At 40.5% G+C, this 19,241-nt stretch overlaps 2 protein-coding genes across 2 annotated transcripts; both read left to right on the top strand.

Annotated features, from left to right (window-relative positions):
* The first annotated feature begins 1,793 nt into the window (after positions 1–1,793).
* LOC137789844 (sarcoplasmic reticulum histidine-rich calcium-binding protein-like) lies at positions 1,794–5,776 on the top strand. The gene is made up of 6 exons (XM_068583665.1): positions 1,794–2,691; positions 4,274–4,383; positions 4,477–4,548; positions 4,644–4,698; positions 4,814–4,850; positions 4,973–5,776. The coding sequence occupies exons 1-6, from the start codon at positions 2,010–2,012 to the stop codon at positions 4,992–4,994; spliced, it is 978 nt and encodes a 325-aa protein (XP_068439766.1). The 5' UTR covers positions 1,794–2,009; the 3' UTR covers positions 4,995–5,776.
* A 2,311-nt stretch (positions 5,777–8,087) lies between these two features.
* On the top strand, positions 8,088–18,983 carry LOC137789712 (uncharacterized). Its single transcript, XM_068583474.1, has 17 exons — positions 8,088–8,139; positions 10,285–10,293; positions 10,679–10,711; positions 10,803–10,979; positions 11,142–11,293; positions 11,394–11,483; positions 11,722–11,788; positions 12,889–13,046; positions 14,530–14,635; positions 14,718–14,750; positions 14,836–15,012; positions 15,386–15,534; positions 15,636–15,725; positions 16,517–16,552; positions 16,630–16,699; positions 16,778–16,941; positions 18,807–18,983. Exons 1-17 carry the CDS (start codon positions 8,088–8,090, stop codon positions 18,981–18,983), a joined length of 1,740 nt encoding a protein of 579 aa, XP_068439575.1.
* The last annotated feature ends 258 nt before the right edge of the window (positions 18,984–19,241 follow it).

Here is a 19,241-nt window from a genome sequence, read left to right as displayed (position 1 = left end):
GTATTAATTAATTAATTATTTTACTGTTAATGGAAGACAAGAAAAGAATGTCGTGCATCTTTAGATGCACGACATTCACATTCCTGCCGAGAGTTAAATATCACTCATGAGCCGGCAGACGCTGAGCGTAGCTTAGCACAAAGAATGGAAACGGGGCCACACCTAGCCTGACTCGGGATTCATGGAAATTAGTGTCAGTCACTAGTTAGTTTGTTTGTTTGTTTGTTACAGGTGCAAGAGAGTTATATCATCTTCTTGTCTAACTCTGCAAGAAAGCAGATGCATTATTCCTCCAAAATGTTGAACAGTTACTTTAGTTGTAGTGGCTTCGTTCAAAGAAACTCAGTAAAAAGGCGTTGCGCTGAACTATATAGCAATACATTATGCAAATTTAATAAGATAATCACGGAGGGAAAGTGACTAAAACAAATGAGTGAAGTAGTTGGCTATACTCGAGAGAAGAGGATATGGGCAGTGTAAAAGGTGCACCATGGTGCTGAGTTTCAGTATGCCAGAGGTCTATTGAAGGTCACATAGTGGAGCAGGGCTATTGAAGGAACCTTGACTGTAAATAGCCGGTTGGGCCACCTGTCAATCGCACCAGCGGCTTACACCAAGTGAGGCGATGTCATCACTTTCTGCCTTGCTGCATGACTGCTGCATGTACACGTATGTTTCCATGTAAGTGATCATGTGTGTCTCACTACTCTCATCTCAGTTTCTGAGTCATTTTGATCTAAACTCATTCGACACAATGGCACTGGCACAGACTCAAACTCTGTCCTGTTTTTTATCTGGCTTCATGATGAAAACCATGTATAACAACTGTACTTCAAATATAAAGTTTCTTTGAAATGTCAAGTTGCTGCACATGTGCAGACTGGCATTATCTCCATGTCCTTCTATTTACATCCATACATACATCATCCTGACATGTTCTCTTCTGCTTTGTGACAGGCAAGCAAATATATTACCGCCACTGTATCTGAAAGGTGTTGGTTTAACCCTGTGGTATCTTAATACGCCAGCATTAAAGGGTGTATTACTACTAATGTTGATGTTTGGAATAATTAGTATTTGATGTCCTTTCAGAGAGGCCTTTATTAAAATGGATCCGCTTTCCTATGTACAATGGGGTGTGTGCACATGCTGTCTTTAACTTGAGCCACATTTAAGAATTAGATTAAATTAAAGAAAAGGCACATGTTTCCACTCCCACAACTCGATTGGGCTGAGAATAAAAAGTCAAAGTTGAGTCTGAATGCCATCTGTTTCTGTCGTGTCTTTTTAAAGGATATTTCTATATTCAATATTGGCTCGTTATGGGGATTTTATAAAATGTGTGCTGAAATGACATTACAATTAGAAAAAAATATATCAATAATAAAGTAATGAATAACGGACAAGCTGTTTGAACGTGGAAGAAGTATAACCCTTATGGATTTTACAGAAAGGGTTGATTTGTTTTTTCTCTCCTGAATTAGTTTAGCATTTTTACAACAAAGGTTATGTCAAATTTAAAACTTCATGAACTTTAATAGGAATGATTTAATGTTGGTAATTGAACCCCTCCCTCCTTAACATTTCCATATGTTCTTTTACCCTCTTGCAGTCCATAGGCACACACCCACCTCTCTGAAGCACTGGGTTAAGGGCATCAGGATCATTCTTCCCGGACATGTGCCCCTGTCACTCACGCACACACAACTACACCACACCCCCAGTTGTGTTTGCACTGTGTCCTCTGCGTTCCCAGCACAAGGGTGGCACTCTGCTCAGTCGGTCTTGTGAACGCGGCCTTCCTCTCCCCGTCTCTCTGCAGCTCGGATCAAAAAGCTGAACCAGATCCCTGAACCGCCTGCAGCTCTGTTACATTTTCTGCGGATTTAATTGTTCTTACGCGTTTAAAAACCCATTGATTGTTTTGGGTTCTGTTCGAGAAAACAAATTGGAAATAATCCTCCGGAGTGGATTTGTAGTTCAGAAGAGGTCCTCAACTGTCTTCCAAAATGGCACCCGTGACAGGCTGTGTAGTGGGGCTCCTGCTGGTCCTCCTGTGCCCATCGCAGGGCCCGCTCTCTGCAGCAGTGAGCGCCCAGGACGTGGCTGAAGCAGACGAAGGCCTCCATGCCAGAGATGTTGCAGAGGTTGTGGCTGAAGAGGGCAAAAACATCGTGGGTGATGGTGGTGCAGGTGAGGAAGATGAACAGATAGCAGAGGAGGATGAAGAGCATGATGAAGAGTCAAATGATGAGGCCGAAAGCGATGAACAGGAGGAAGAGGAGACTGCTGAGGAAGAGGAAGAGGAGACTGCTGAGAAAGACGAGGAGGAAGAGGCTGCCGAGGAGGAAGAAGAGGCTGCCGAGGAGGAAGAAGAGGCCGGCGAGGAGGAAGAAGAGGCTGACGATGAGGAGGAAGAAGAGGCTGGCGACGCTGAAGAAGCTGAAGAAGAGGGAGCGAAGGCTGCAGATGAGGAAGATGCTGAACAGCGGGAGGAGGCTGCAATTGAAGAAGAGGAGGACGAAGATGAAGAAGAGGCCGATGAGGCTGCAGCAGTGGAAGTGGAAACGTCTGAAGAAGATGACGCAACTGAAGGTGTTGATTTACTTGAGCAAAAAGATGAAGATGAGCATGATGAAGAAAAGCATGAGGATGAAGAAGAAGAAGCAACTGAAGCACAGGAACATGACGGTATATCCACTTTTTTTAATATATTGGGTTTATCACCACTCAGGATAAAGTGAGCCACATTGTTTTATTTCCTGTTTCCTATCTTCTGTCACAGCGAGGCACACACACTGCCACACATATCAATCCTAAAATAGACCGGCTTATCTGGGAGGTAGCTGGCACCAAGCAGCATCATACCCATTCGTGCCTTTTGTTCAACCAATGTGACCTTTTAGAGACCTCAAAACGGGCTCTGACAAAGTGTGTAAAAACATTCAGAGAGACGCAATCTTCAGAAGAAGAGCGTATTTGTCTCAAGAGGTTTGGGGGTTAATGTTGTTTATTCTTTAAAGTGCAGAAACAATGTTGTACAAAACCAGCTTACACGTGTTGGAGATAGTTTGCTCATGGACCTGGTGTCTTGCTTTTGTTATCAGTACTTCTGTGCATTTTGCCTCTTTCAAAAGGCAAACTGCTCTGAAACCTTTACAGCCAAATACAATAAATATTGTTGTATAAGCACATTAGCATTTAGTTTGATAACCCAACACCATAATATGATCTCATGCTCTCTGGAAAAAGGAAGGTTCTCAAATAGTAGAGGTTATAACTATATAGCAACCAACATATTAACATAACATGAGCAACAATCTTGATATGGATCCTTTAGATATGTTATTTAAAGAATTGTGCCGGAGATACACACCAAGCAGGACATGTTGCAACGTAACAAGAGAGCCTGCAGTCATAGTAGCTCTGTGATGCTAACATGCGTAGAGACAATACTAGCATGTTGATGTCTCACAGGTATAATGTTGGCATTATAGTATTAACATGCTAACATTGGCTAATTAGCGCTACACACATAGTACAGCGGTGGTTGATGGACTAGTTTTGCTGGTATTTGGTGGTGAAACAAAGTGACCTGGTGATGGCGTTATTGTAGGTCAGGAGGTCAAAGTTAGTACAATTCATTCCTTTAACAGCAATCCATCCATCCAGAGATTGTCAAGATATTTCTCTCTGAATCACAAACGTCAGGCTCATCGGTGGAGGAAGAGTAAGAGGATTACTAAAGTCAATAAGATTCATCTTCTGAGGACCATAAATGTCTATATGCACAATGTTGTTAAGATATTTCTGGACCAAAAGTAGTGGACAAATGATTTAATGGAGACACTTTATAAATTACTTACACACAGCAATGCTTACGGTTGGCTATAGTTTAACAAATCACACTACCAGTACCAGTAGAGTGATACAGACACCAATAGAGTGCTGAAATTGTAAAAGTTTTTCTATTCACTACCCATCATGAGCGTCTCTGGGCGCCCTGTACTGCCAACTTCAAAGGCTGGTGTTGTAGTGGACACACGTCCCGCTTCATCAAAACCAAACAGATAGTATTTTCACTTGAGATCCGGGTACAAAAAGAATTGAACGCAAGTATTGTTTGACTGAAAAAACTTTGACACTTCTTGATACTGGTTTATTTAGATCGGCTCCGGTGACACAATATATCAACAGTAAGATAATGTCAGTCAGGCTGGATTATCGCTGTAGCTCTACAGGCCTAATTTGTCGTTGACTCTGTTGACTTTAGAAGAGCCGGAAGGTGTCGACACAGCAAATGACACAAGTGAAGAGGAGCCCGCGACTGAAATGCCGCAATTCCGTTCTGGCTCTTTGTGCAGCGTTTGCTCCATCTGTGAGGTAAATGTTACGAGTACAATAATCTAAAAAATACATTCCTCCAGTTTATTTGAACAGAACTGTACATAATGTCTCTCCCTCTGGCTCTTTTAGCACTGCTCTATTAACTGTGAGAAATGCCCTTGTGAAGAGGGAGATGAGTCCGACCACTGTGAGCACTGCCAAGTAAGCATCTGCATGAACATGGTCTATATAAAATACATTAAAGCAAATGTTTCAGTGGACAAGAGCCTCATCATTTTAACCTTTTTGTCTTCCAGGAATGCTCATCCTGCTACATTTGCCCAATATTGTGTGACACAATTTGCTCACCAGGTACGTACTGATCGTAATTTCTCATACTCTGCATGTACCGTGTTTATTAACATCTTTAATCTTCAACTTCGGCCTTTTTTAAATAATATTATATATATTGTTTTTTTTCACCTAGGTGGCTTTGTTGATGAGCTAACTGGGACCCTCTTTCAGTAAGACTTCTCACAATTCGTATTTAATTCAATATTTGTACTATATAATTTAGGCATATATAATATTTTGAAATGCTAGTTCAGTTTGAGTGTCCCCACGGTCTTCTGTCTTTGTTTTGCAGGACTGTGGCCTCTCTACTCTGAGCAACCAGGACACTGTGCCCTTTACCACCGCCTTGTGGCTGCGCGAGGTACTGCGCCCGGGATCGGCGCTGTCCGGCTGTTCACACCTCAGCATCATGTGGACTCCCACAAGAAGTCACCATGAATCTGACAGCTGATGGAAACACAAAAAACACATTTAGGTTTTAACTCATTTTTAGATTTTTAACGTGCCTTAAAATTATATTGCTCTTTTATTTTATTTGATGATCTGCATACTGTACATTTGCAATGCAAAAAGGGCGATACTAACCGGCTAAGGCGATTATATCATTTGCTAGGAATCTTTTTTTTTGTAGGAGCATTTTTTTTTAAACAGTTTAGTTTATCCAAAATGTTAATTGGTCTATCTCAGTGGCAGGAATCTGTATGAATGCACTAGAGAAATTAAAATGAAGTCTACTGCACTTCTACTCATCTGCGAAACTTGGTTTAAAATGTAGTCGACATGTACATCACAAGCACAGGTTATCCGCCATTAATTTGTTTCCAATAAGCTGCTTTTGCTAGGTTTACTTTTAGTTTTCTATTTTACATTGTTTAATGACTTCAAAAGTATTAATAGATATATGTTTGTGCATATACTCATGACGGGCTACCGGCAGTTGAATAAAACGTCAATAACTTGGATAAATATGCCGATAAAATACAACAGTTTGAGTTCACAACTGTGCTTATAAAGGTTTACCTTATGGGATATACATGTTGTAAATTCAAAATGGTTCATAATAATATTCTTATTATATTGGGTTTAAACTTTTAGTCCTGAGTATGAATACATTTTAGAATAGTTTACAGAAGTAAGTTACATGTATTGCTGTTTCTTAAATAAATCATTTCTGTTCACCCTTGCCCTTTTATTTATTCTCTAATCAGTTCTAATCTTACCTTTTTTCCTCCTGGTCGCACGAACCTGGAAAGCCACTTAAACGATTTGTGAGCGCCACGACAGAGCCAAATGTCCAACCAATCACAAGATGAGTAGTTAACGAACGCTTGCTGGGAGGTTCAATGTCACCTTCCGTATCGCGTCCCGGACAAACAAGATTCTTATTTAATTGTCTGCGACTTGGCAAACACAGTAGGAAACATACAGTTTGAACCTATTGTACAATCAACTCAGACACGAGTTCGGAAAGTAATGACCTTTTGAAATATTGAAGGTTCCTGACACTCAATTTATGTTCAGCTGATCTGAGGCCTTGATGCTGCCCCCTTTTAACTTGAACTTGTTTAATACTTTAAACTAAGAGGCGTCCATAAGGCCTTATGTCTTATATAAGTCACTCTGTTGATTCTTTTACAACCTCACCGTCATTCCTTTGGGTAATTACCACAAACCTGCCCGACCGCTCCCTTCCTGTGTTTTCGATAACTTTAAAAAAAAAATCGGGTTGGCATAAATGGAGGTATGATGTGATGAAGGGCAGGAAACTTGTTGTGTGGGTTCATTTACAGAGTTGTGTGTGTGTGTGTGTGTGTGTGTGTGTGTGTGTGTGTGTGTGTGCGTGTGTGTGTGTGTGTGTGCGTGTGTGCGTGTATGCGTGTGTGTTTGTGTGTAAACACAGGAGCACTTAGAGTAAACACTGACCTCGACAAAGACAGTTTCCAATGTTTTCTTGTTAAACTATGTCATTATCAATTCCAATGAACTGTTACGACATTTTGGAAAACACAAACGTTAACTTTCTATCAGAAAGTGAGATGCGTCGATGCTCCACGGATTGATTTTCATGAATATTCTACTCTGACAAATAGGAGTTACATAAAACTGTAAGAGTGATCTTAACTGTTGTTTTAAAAAGCTGCAGTTGATCAGACCACAAAAATATCTGTGTGTGTGTGTGTGTGTGTGTGTGTGTGTGTGTGTAACACTTTGCCAGACAGTTCATCAGTTTCATGTTTAATGTTTCACCCTGGACTTCTGTTGCCTTGCAGAAGTTGAGCAGTTGAAATGTAATCATATGTGTCATGATACAAATGGCACTGGCTCAGCAAACTGTGTAATATCTCCCATTACTGCAGTTTATAGTTGACATTGCTAACATGGCTTGTATTGGCTTGAAGCCTGAGATAATCCATTGTGTAAAGACCAAGTGTTATTTAGCTTTTAAGGTATCGGTTTGCAGGGTCACCTGTGAATTAAAAGCTTAGTCTAGCGGTGTCCTATGTTTAAAAAGGGATGGAGTACAAATTGCAGTATATCCTTTCATCTGGACTGTGCTTTTGTTCGTTTGTGTTTCATTGTTGGTGACGACCACAGTGGTTTCAAATACTACTTCCTTTCACAGGGTTAAAATGTATGATTTGGTTTTTTTTTTGTTGCATTTAAGGCCCTTTCTTTAATTAGAAATAGTGACGATTAAAATGCACTGCTTTACCCTTCCATTGAGACCGCATTGTGCTGTGTCATGGAGCACGGTTCATGGAGACAACTTTAAGAGAAAACCCTCACATTACCAGATCCTTGATATGGTCTAAACATTTATATTTTGATTGCAATGTCTGGAAAAGTGACCGATAGCTATGTTGCATGTCACCCCCCATACTGGTTGTGTGTTGTATACGCAGTGGGTCCCTCCTACTCCTTAGGACTGACTTGATAGATACTGGGATACTTTTCCACCTTCTCCTCACTGATGAACTTGTTTGGAAATGGACACATATTTTTAATGCGACTCCTAATTCAAATTTTTTTGTAGGAGCTCCAGTAAGGTAGGATGTTTCTCAGACTCACATGAATTGTCAAGTGACATTCCTTGCTCCACAAAGATTTTATTCTTCAATATTGTGCATTTAAATGGGATTTCAGGTCAGTGATGAACTCAGTCAGGGATGTAATACAGCTTGCATGAAATGGGTGAAAGCTGAAAAAAGAGCCCCACTGTATTCCCATTGATATTCTTTAACTTAAACAAAGTAGCATACATATTGCTTAATCATCACAGAGGCTGGTATAGCTATATGTTACCTTTGTCTGATAACAAGGTTACTTCAGACATTGAGAATGATAAAAATGGTTAGAAGATCTGTGCAAGACCTTGAGTGACAACTGATTTCCTTTTCCTTCTAAAGATGCATCTTTTCTCCCTTCTGCTGTTCCTGAGTTTGGGAGCATTGGTCAAATGTGGTGAGTAAAAAGCAGCAATTTCCAAATAATAGAAGCATTTGGAATTGGTGAGATTTATCAATTTATGTACATCAACGGATGAGGATATGAGTAATCTTTTTCTCGAAATTTAAGCTAAAGTTTTGAAGGACCGCATCTGTTCAGCAATCTACAATACATCCAGTAGTTTAAATCAATTTCTTTTGGTTTAAACTGCAAATGATTAAAGTTGACAACTTGACCGTGGTACCGGTTGCAGTGGTGGAAAAAGTACTCGGATACTTTACAGTGTTGAAATGAACCACGAAAGCTTTGCTTTGAAAATCCTACTAAAAGGATTTGTAAGTTGCTTATTTTGAGTCGCATATTCCTACAATAAAGTCATATAGAACCGCATGTTTGCGACAAAAGTTTTTTACAAAGCCTCAAGTGCAAATTCTTGTTCATACTTATTTTTTTACCACTTGAATCAAGTTAAGATATCTTAATGAAACACACTGTGCTCACTGGTCGTTTACCAAAAACAACAACATAGAAATGTGGTTCTGTAACTGCCGCCTCTATTGCAGGTACATCTTTTGGTCGTACCGGTGATAACAGTGTTAATAGTAACAGATATTGTGTATCGGGCGACACATCCTCGACCTGTGAAACTGCCGAATGAAGGCAGTGCAGAGGAGCTTTCATGGGCTGGTCAGGGGCACGCCCGGCGGGCCCTGCAGCTAAAGAAACAAAGAGAAGCCCGGATTACAACACACACACACACACACACACACACAGAGAGAGAGAGAGAGAGAGAGAGAGAGAGAGAGAGAGAGAGAGAGAGAGAGAGAGAGAGAGAGAGAGAGAGAGAGAGAGAGAGAGAGAGAGAGAGAGAGAGAGATACTAGACATTTCTCCATTACAGCTTTACATTGCAAATTCAGAATTTACTAGTTTAAAAAATAACTGCACACGTGTTAATAATGACACTACTTACCATAGTTTTGTTTTATAAATCTCCACCGCGAAAAAACATCTACTGTTTTAAATCTGCCCTAATCTAGCAATGCCAATCTGAGATTGAGTCTACATCATGAAATAAATCCTCTATCCTCCGACTCGCCTCACAGCGTCCATCCTTTCTACTTGTTCAGAGATCACTGTGTATAGAAACTCATCACACGCTTGTTCTCCTACCTGTGCTCTGGGAATTAAGGCGTCAGCACATTACAAAATCTGATGTTGGACTAATTATCCAGTGAACACATTGCGCTTTCCTACGCCATGACAAAAGTGTGTAGATGAGCATTAAGATACTACTTTTTCAAAGCTAGCGCCCGCATTAATCTCGCCAAAGTAGTCCCTGTGGTGGCTGATTTTCTTTGAACAGACGAGTCAAAGACGAGGTTGGAGATCAATTCATCAGAATTATTAATTAACATGAATCATGGGAAGAAAAGCACAGTTTGCTGGACTGCCGAATTTCATCAACTATGAAGAACCCCAAGACCTTTATATCGTAACCCGCCATGTAGAAGTGGGGGTGAGACACATGGGGGTCATCTTTATATCCATTGGTAACTAGCTTAACATTTACATTTCAGGGAGAGATGCTCAGCACAGGCACACGAAACATAAGTCAATATATGAACAATGCAAGACATGGATCTCAAGATAGATAAGATACACCTGTTGAACCGGAGTGTATCCAGTCACACAGAGGTCATCCGTGAATATCAGTGTGTGTAATTCTACAACAAAGCTGGAAATATATAACAATACATTATTGTGGTGAGACCTCTCATAAACTGTTATAATGATACATACAATGTTATCAATCTTAACATGATTCTACAGCAGGAGTTATAACATATCTCCACATCCCCCTGCGGTCTGCGAGTGAGGTGGAGGAGTGTTTTTATTTTTGTCTAATTTTTGGTCTGATTAACCATAGAAAAGAAATTCTCCTTGGATTTGGACTAATTGGTTTTTTTTTGTGAAATATTGGATACTTTTACCTATTTCAACAAATAGTCCCCACCCTTTGTCAACCCAGTACTCACCTGAGAGTAAAGAATGTGTCATGGAGGTCAAAAGTGTAGTGTGAAGGTCTGCGTTTGTGTTCATGCAGGTGCATAACTTCTAAACAAATTCACATACCAGCAGTTCAAACTCTTTGTAGTCGTCTCTGGTGGGAGGCTGCATTGGTAAAGCTTGGAGGACAAGTTTGTTGAGGTTGTTGGAGAATGCGTGCACCTGAGGATGCATGTGCATACGTGTAATTTACCCTTAATAATGCAAAATCATAATTTAGAAAGTAGCTATTGTTTTCAAAAATACATTTCTCTCTGAAATGTTGTGAAGAGGAAGTATAAAGTAGCATACAATATGTGTACAAGTATGCTATCTTTTGTCAATTTTACTTGAGTAACCGCCACTGTTATTAGGTTCCAGGTACAATATTCTTCAGGCAGGGAAGTATTTCATTACACAATGCTGAGAAAGCCACCTTTGATGCTTTTGTTTCAGCTGGCTCCTGCAGTGCTCACAGTACATTGTCTATATTTGTGTTTCAGCTGCTGATAGTGACTGGTGCTATACTGGCTGTGGTACGTACAGACAGATGTGACTGAACTATTTGGATCCAACCATCATCAGTCTGCAGGAGCTTATGGTATTAACCACCTCTAACTTTCACAGAGCACACCCCGAGCCATTGGGCAAACATCCCCGGTGTTTCGTGCGGCGAGAAAAGGCAGTCTCCTATTGATATCGTCACCAGCAATGTTCAGATTGACCCTCACCTGCTCAACTTCACCTTTGTCAACTTCTCCTCAAAACACGCCATCAAGTCTATCAATAACACCGGCCATACAGGTACACACACTGAGACTGAGTACGCAACAAGCCTTTTTTTTTTTTTGTAGAGAGAACACTATTGGACCGAGGTATAGAAAGGCACAAAGCCACTCAAATAAAATGTGTCTTTCTTCTGTATATGCGCACTGTAACTACATAAACCATCTTCTCCATCTCTAGTGAAATGCACACTGGAGGACCATCAAGTAGAAGTGAGTGGAGGTGGACTTGATGGAACGTATTCTACACTTCAGTTCCACTTTCACTGGGGCAAAACCGAACATCATCCAGGCGCAGAACACACGATTGATGGGCACAGATATCCCATGGAGGTACAGTATGGGTTGGCGTTCACCATAGACAACATGCCTCACCTCTTTAAAAGCCACGTTGCTTTACCTTTGTCTCATCACTACATGTAATCTTCCGTAGATGCACATCGTCAGTCTGAAGAAAGGCTTCTCAATCCAGAGCGCCTTACAGGAATCAGAGGGACTTGCTGTTCTTGGCTTTTTCATAAATGTATGTCCAATATTTCAATTATTGAATACAAATAGGCCCTGAAAACAGCATTCAAATATTACAATTTTGCTCATTGTAAAGTGGTTGCGTTTATGAAATTTGATGAATTTCTTTGAACACGAACAACCAACTCAAATACTGTCGACTGGACTCCAGATAATATTAACATAAAAAAAAATGCATGCACGATGAAAGAGTTGATTTTGTTACAAGTATAACTCATGTCCTCTTCCGAAAGGCAACCGACGATGGCGATATGTCGGGACCATGGGCCCAGCTCACGTCTAACCTGACAAACCTCACAGGTGCGTTTGTCTCTCCAATGTTATAGCAGAAGATGTCAGTGGTTGGTCTGAGAGAGACCTGCGTTTCTACCTGGAAAGAAAAAAACCTGCAAAGGATACATCGCTGTTTACTTGCTTGTAGCACCTCGAGATGCATTTTAGTAACCGAGATGTCCTTCAAGTCAAAGCGCTGAAATCGATTATGCAAGTAAAGTCAGAGAGAACCGGAGAGTAAACACATTTATACATCATTTATCTTGTTTCCATTCAGTCACGTGATGCCGTTAATGCCGGAGCGTCGTGTTTGATGCGTTTTGTCATTTAAACGTCCCTTTCCAACTTAAATTCAGCGTTTGAAAGAAACCATAACCATATTCTCGGTGACTTTATGACTTCACAATCAGAACTGCAAAACATACAGAAGCAATTCATTGTTAAAGTCGACTGACGGCTGATCCTGTGCCCGCTGTCATCAGAAACAGGGGTTGCTTCACATGACGGTTTGGAGGAAAGTATGTCTCCTTAGTTTTCCACTGCGTACGAGCAGAGTGCAGAAAAATAGGACAGCGCAGAGAACAGGTGTGAGAGAAGTCGTAGCTGCTCGGTGTAGTGAGCACAAACATTCCTCAGAATTGAAAGCGTGACCTGATGCTCGGCGCTCTTCTCTCAACAACAAACGCACACGGATCACACCCAATGCTTGAAATATTTGCTCAAACAACCAATCACGCAAGTGTCAGCATTCTGTGGGAGCCTGAGTTTTATTTACAGCCAACATGATTAAATGAACATGTGACACTGCAAGATCATGGCCTGACCCCAGCACTTAAAGGAACACCTTTTTTTGTATTGTATGCTACTCCCCTGCTCGGGTATCATTGACGACACAGGCTTTCTTATGGGAAATCAGGCTCCTGGCGTTGTACTTAGATTTTGTCTGGTTGTATTGTGAAGTGGGATTATTGTTAAGTTGTTGAGGAAGCTGGAGGGAGGTTCAGGTAAAAAGTAGATTTGATCGTACTCCTGATTATGTCTAATGCTCATTCTTTATAACATTATGTTAATGGGATCATTTTAATGACATACTTTTTGTGTGTTTTACATCTTTTCACAAAACACAGAGGTTGATGTGAAAAAAAACATTTCTATCAATGACCTGATTGGAAATGTAGACCTCACGAAGTTCTTTCGATACATGGGCTCCCTGACCACGCCTAACTGCAGTGAAGCCGTTGTGTGGACAGTCTTTCAACAGCCAATAAACATCAACAAAAAGCTGGTGAGTGAACCATGTTTAGTCTCCCAATACACTTTGGCACCGAGATGAATGAAGGGCCTTTCATCCATATAATCTATTGTTCCAGTAACAACAGTGCACACATGCACGTTAGTTATGGCGGGATGCCAGAATGGTGGGACTACCACATTAGTTAGGTGGTCAGTGCCTTGCTCAAGGGCATCATGACAGTGCCAAGGAGGTGAACCTGCTCAGAACCAAACACCAGACAGACAAAGAAACTAGCTGGTGAACATAGGGGAGCATTTAGCAGCTCAATAGAGGGAATTTATTCCAGGTGGCCAGACACACAGCTCCAAATTAATTTTAAGGTTGCTGTGTATCTTCTGGATATTTAAATAGTCAACTGTTGGCTACCAAGCATCAATTACTGCACATCAGTGGAGAGATATGTGTTGAATCCTGTCCCCCCAACTTAAGGCAGAAGAGGGTAGTGCGAAGGTCAATACATGTATAAATGTTTTATATTCATAGAAAAATATAAAATAATCTATGAAGTTGGAGCTTTTACTTTAGCCAGTGACACCTGAACAGCACTGAAAGTGAGCAGTCAACAAAAGTAATTGGATCGAGTGATCCGTCAAAAGTGGGTGTGGAAGATGTCGGCAGTTCCTGGCAGTCTTGTTTTTTGTATTCTTCTCTGTCAAGAACAATTTGTTCATTGCTAGGTTACACCTGAATACCTGACCACTGATCGCCATCCGGCGTACGTCCCCAGAGAACATGGTGGCGGGACGTATGCTGGTACATGCTGGTGTGCTGTTTTAAAGACCATGTTAAGAAATGGCAGTTGACTCATATGCTGTTGTTGCCATGTTGAAGGGACAAATCATCTCTTCATCTTATCTACCTGACAGCCATCAGCTCTTGTAAGATAGACCGGCGCACATGTCTCTGCGTGTGCGTCATGTGGTTCAGCAGGTGCATGACTCGGTCAGTCACAAAGCATACCAGTCTGTAAAAAACTTGCAACCGGTTGACAGTGATCCAAGATAATTGTCTTTAAGTACACTAACAAGTGGATTTCTTCACTGTAACTTAATTATTTTCAATAACTGGTTTTGAAAGGTGCTATGGAAATAACGTTGAATTACCTCAGTGTCTAAGTCAATCAACCGTACTATATGTTTCACATGTTTCCTCTCTCGGGAAAAGTTTGAAAGTACCTCCTGATAATTTCTCTAAAGTGACGTCACTGAGTTGCCGTTTCAGAGTCAAGTTTCAAAAATATGCAGAGGTGGAGTTCTAAAAAAAGTAATCTTTCCAGACCAGAGGTATTCATGACATGTTTAAAGGAAGTGTTTGATCCCTCAGTCGATGCTCTATGCTGACACCAAAATATGTCCTTTGACTTTGTTAAATGGAAGAGGAGAATTGGCATCACATTAATAAGGACATCCACAACAAAGCGCCTGTCAACTCTTTCAATGAAATGTTGTGGAACCAACTTGTCTTTTGTTTGTAGGTTCAGCGGTTTCTCACTGACACAGGATTAATGAATGTTTATCGGCCTACACAACCTCTTAATGGTCGTGATGTGTTTGCTTCCCCTGCAACTTCTTTACCACCAAGTGAGTTGTACAATCACACTCACAGGTCACCAGTAGTGTTTATGACTGTGTTAAAATATCAACTGTGACTTCCATTTTTCAGGTCATTCATGGTGCTATGAGGATGAAGCCTGTGGTATGTGCCAAGCTGATAACAGTTTGAAAGTGATAATGATGTTGCAGGGTTTGGTTCTCAACGTGTTTTCCCTCTCTACCGTCAGACTACAAGCCGTCTCATTGGCACATTCTTCCTCATTCATACTGTGACGGGAAGCGGCAGTCACCCATCAACATTGACACGGGTAACACTGTGACCGACAAGCATCTTGGTGCCTTCATTTTCACAAAGTTTGACGACAAACATGCCATCAAGTACATCACTAACACAGGCCACTCAGGTTTGTTCTTTCATATTATGGACCGTTTCAAAGATATCCCTCTAAATGTGTCCATTCACATTGATCAGCGGATTAAAGATTTTCATAAGAATCCTAAAACTATTAACTGTAGAGTTTGAGGGTTGTGATTGGAGCTGCAATGATTAATCTAGTCAAACACAAAATAATTAAACGGCAACTATTTCAACAATCGTTAATAATTTAATCAACTGTTTGGCAATGGACAAGATGATGCTTTTCTTCTACATTTCATTGTGAACTGAATACCTTTTGGGTTTTAGACTTTGTTGGTTTTAACAAGCAATTTGGAGTAAATCAATAATGAAGATAAACGCAAATCACAGTTCCCCCTGTGCTCTCACTCAATTCTCAGTAAAGTGTGTGCTGCATGAAGACATGGTGGAGGTCTCAGGGGGAGGTTTGGGATACGTCTACTCCGCCCTTCAGTTCCACTTCCATTGGGGCTCAAATAAGTCTGATGGCTCAGAGCACAATGTGGATTCAAAGAGATACCCGATGGAGGTAACTACAATCGTTGAACCACTGTGTTGTTGCAGTGAATGCGTTGTTTTCTAATACATTTAGTTTTGGCCACTGTAATACTATGTTGTGCCTTTGTCCAGATGCACATAGTGAGCAAGAGGAAGGACTTAACTCTGGAAAAGGCAATAGAGACTCCTAATGGTCTGGCAGTGCTGGGATTCCTTATTGAGGTAACATTTAGTGCATTTGAGAAGTTATATAAGTCAGTAGTTGTTCAAATAATACATTAAACATTCAACACTTGTTTGTATTTGTTGCTTTTCCTGTATGAGCATGCTCTACTACACGCTCTATTGCTGTTCAGACCCAAACATTTGCATTACTTCTTACGAGCATTGACAGCGAGACACATGGCTGTATGGGCCCAGAGATGCCTACTGTAGCGGGAATTACCACAACGTACTTTGTATATGTCTCTGTCTCTTCAAATGATTTGTCATGTTCCATCAACACAATATGACATTCGACACTTGGCAAACATCAGCGAGAACAAAATCCATACCGTAATGCAGTTAGTTATACAATAGGAGAAGGGCTGAGCATTGCACCAAACTAATTGGGCTTTCACCCAACAGGCGACATATTTTGAAGAGACAAGAATGTTACGCCTACTCTCAGTCATTGCTAAGTGTTTTATACGTGTACCTGAACAGTTGTGTATCTGCCATGCCTGACAGTTAAATGACAATAAGTACTTTAAAAAAGAAATTGTAAAATGACTTACAAACCTGTAATCCTATTTAAAACATATTCAAAGGCGTTGGTATGTTTAAGCGAGTCCCAATGCAAAACTCGTGAATAGTACAATATAAAAATCTGTGGTTGGTTCTAAAATTGGTGGAGTTTTCACAATGCACATTGAGGTCAGAAATCATCTTTTCTTTTCTCTCGAGTCTAAATTTGACATTTCGCGAAGCTGTTTACACAACAGACTTACTTATTTGTTATGTTTATTTTCCAGGCGAAGAATGCCGACAGCCACAGTTCGGAACAAGAGGTGTTGTTTTCTTAAAGCAGCAAATTGTGTTACTCCTGTAATCAAAATGTTCCTCACAGCTGCGTTTGTCTTTGTAGACACATTCCACATCTGATATGGAGGCCTGGAAAAAAATGACCAGCTATCTTTCAGCTATTCACAAGATCAGTGAGTGAATACCTGTTTTGTTTGCTATAATGTTGAAAAACGTGGCACTACATCTTATGTATTTTGGCTTCCATGCAGACTCAAAAGTTAACGTCACAGAAGAGATCTCCATTGATGACTTGCTTGGCGACGTTAACCGAGCCGAATACTACCGCTACAACGGCTCCTTGACCACGCCTTCATGCAATGAAGCGGTGGTATGGACGGTCTTCAAAGAGCCTGTCAAGGTGGACCAAGACCTGGTACGTCCTTCTCGACATCTCGGTGCCGACGATTTCTAGTATATGTCGTGCGCCACGATAGGATTTATAGACGCAGTGTTTTTATGCCTACAAACAGGTTAATGAATAACATTAATGATTGGTAAAACAGTTACATGGGATGTTGCAAGTGAACCGGTTGTTCCATGTTATCACAGGACAATTCAAAACGTCCACAATGAGCTTTGCAGTGGAAAATACAGAAATGCAGTGTTGTCAGAATCATCTCATGTGATTCAACTTGCACAAATCATAACATCTGCTATAATCTCAGACATGAGTCCCATTCTTTCTACTTTTTTTTTTTTTACAGAAAGTAGTTGACATTTTTAAGATACGTCTTTGTTAAGAGTTTGGTTAGCAGATTGTTCGTCACACATTTTTTGAAAGTGATTTATTTTTTGAACGACTGATTCTCAGATGGTTGTGTGAAACAAACCATCTGGCATGTCAGGTTAGTTATATGTGGATTGATTCAAATTAAACTACAGTTCCCATGTACATCGTTAATGAAGGAGCATGTCAACCAGCGCAACAATGTGGTTTATTGATGTGTTTAGAGCTTCAATATCGAGGAATAAGCTGCATCAGACTTTGACCATGCAAAAGGAGAAAAAAAAGGAAAATTGAAAAAGAAACACCAATCATAGCATCGTGTAAACTTTCCAAAACATCAGTTATTTCTTGTCATCTCAGGAGAAAAAAATATGTTTTTTATTTTAAGAGACAGTTTAATTGCATATTAAAAAAATTAAAATTTAAAAAAAAACAAAAAAAAACAACAACTTGGAAGAGGCCCCGGGGAAGACTCGGGACACGCTGGAGGGATTATATCTCCCGGCTGGCCTGGGAACGTCTCGGGGTCTCCCAGAACGAGCTGGAAAATGTTGCGGGTGAGAGGGAAGCCTGGGTTGGGCTGCTGGGTGTGCTGCCACCGCGACCCGACCCCGGATAAGCGGCGGAAAATGGATGGATGGGATGGAAAATGAAATAGACTAAATGAGGACATCTGTGTCAATACACAAAAGAAACAATACATTTTAACGCAAACACTTCAGGGTTAGGTGATGTTATAATTAGAAATTGAGACTTGTTTAACCGCCGGCTGTACAGTACACTTATTGACAGTAATGATAGAAACTAATCCTTCCACAAGCTCAAGTAATTACCACACCCTATTTTTGTACACATGACCCACGATCAAAAGTTCCTGGAGTTACACCCATGACGACTTGATTTGATTTATGGTTTGCTAGTTGAACCTGTTCCCATTGACCTACTTTGATTCTTGGCAAAAAGACTTTTTTTTTTTAAAGATGATAAAAAATGTTTTTAATCACACAAAGGTACAAAGAAATTGATGATTGATTGATTGTAAAATATCAAACGAATATAACACAATAAAAAAATATTTCACAGAGGTTATCAATGATTGACAAACTACAACATAAATCCTATAAGCCAGTGGCGGGCCGTCAGCGCCTGCTAAGCCTTCTCTGCTGGCCCAAACTCCTCTGCTGCTCTCCTGGAGGCTTCTTCCCTTTTTTCCCTGTGAAAGGGTTTTTACTATCTTTATTTGGGGGAGTTTTTCCTGATCCGATGTGAGGTCCCGGGACAGGGATGTTATGTGTCCAGATTTTAAAGCCCTCTGAGGCAAATTTCGTATTTGTGATTTTGTGAATTTAATTGAAATGCATTATTTTTTTTGCATTATAACAGGTTATACTCCTGGAACAGATTAATTAGTGCAGGCATGTTATTTTCATTGAAAAAGGCGGCCTTTTACATCAAGTCAAAAGTATACTCTGTCCCAAATAAGACTAACTTTTTCTTTTCTTTTCCACCAGATAAATATGTTCCCGACTCATGCAGGATATCACAACGTGTACCGGCCGACACAGCCTCTTAACAACAGGAAAATCTACACCACATCCGCATCCAGTGCCCCTGTTCCCATCATACTGCTGCTACTGCTGGCATGTCTCTGTTCCTTTTCACACGTGTACCAGGAGGAGGACGATTAGCCAACTGTAATTGCAGTGAAGAAGTGCATTGTGCTAATTATTGATCTTGCACTGTTCTTTAACGTCCCAATAATTGTGGTGTTTTATTGGTGATGTACATTTACATCCATTTTTATTTTGCAATTATATAATCTCCTAATCAAGATCACATCTAGATTTTTTTAAAGTGTGAATACCTGATACAATTGTATCCTGATTGATCATACCAGACCGAAAAATTGAAATATTCAACTATCTCATGGTAAATCAAGAACATTG

The sequence above is a fragment of the Clinocottus analis genome, unplaced genomic scaffold (assembly GCF_023055335.1).
Source record: "Clinocottus analis isolate CAN_PGR_092001 unplaced genomic scaffold, fCliAna1.0.p SCAF_19, whole genome shotgun sequence".
NCBI lineage: Eukaryota > Metazoa > Chordata > Actinopteri > Perciformes > Cottidae > Clinocottus > Clinocottus analis.
Note: the sequence above shows the minus strand (reverse complement) of the source record. Positions and strands in the feature narration are given on the sequence as shown.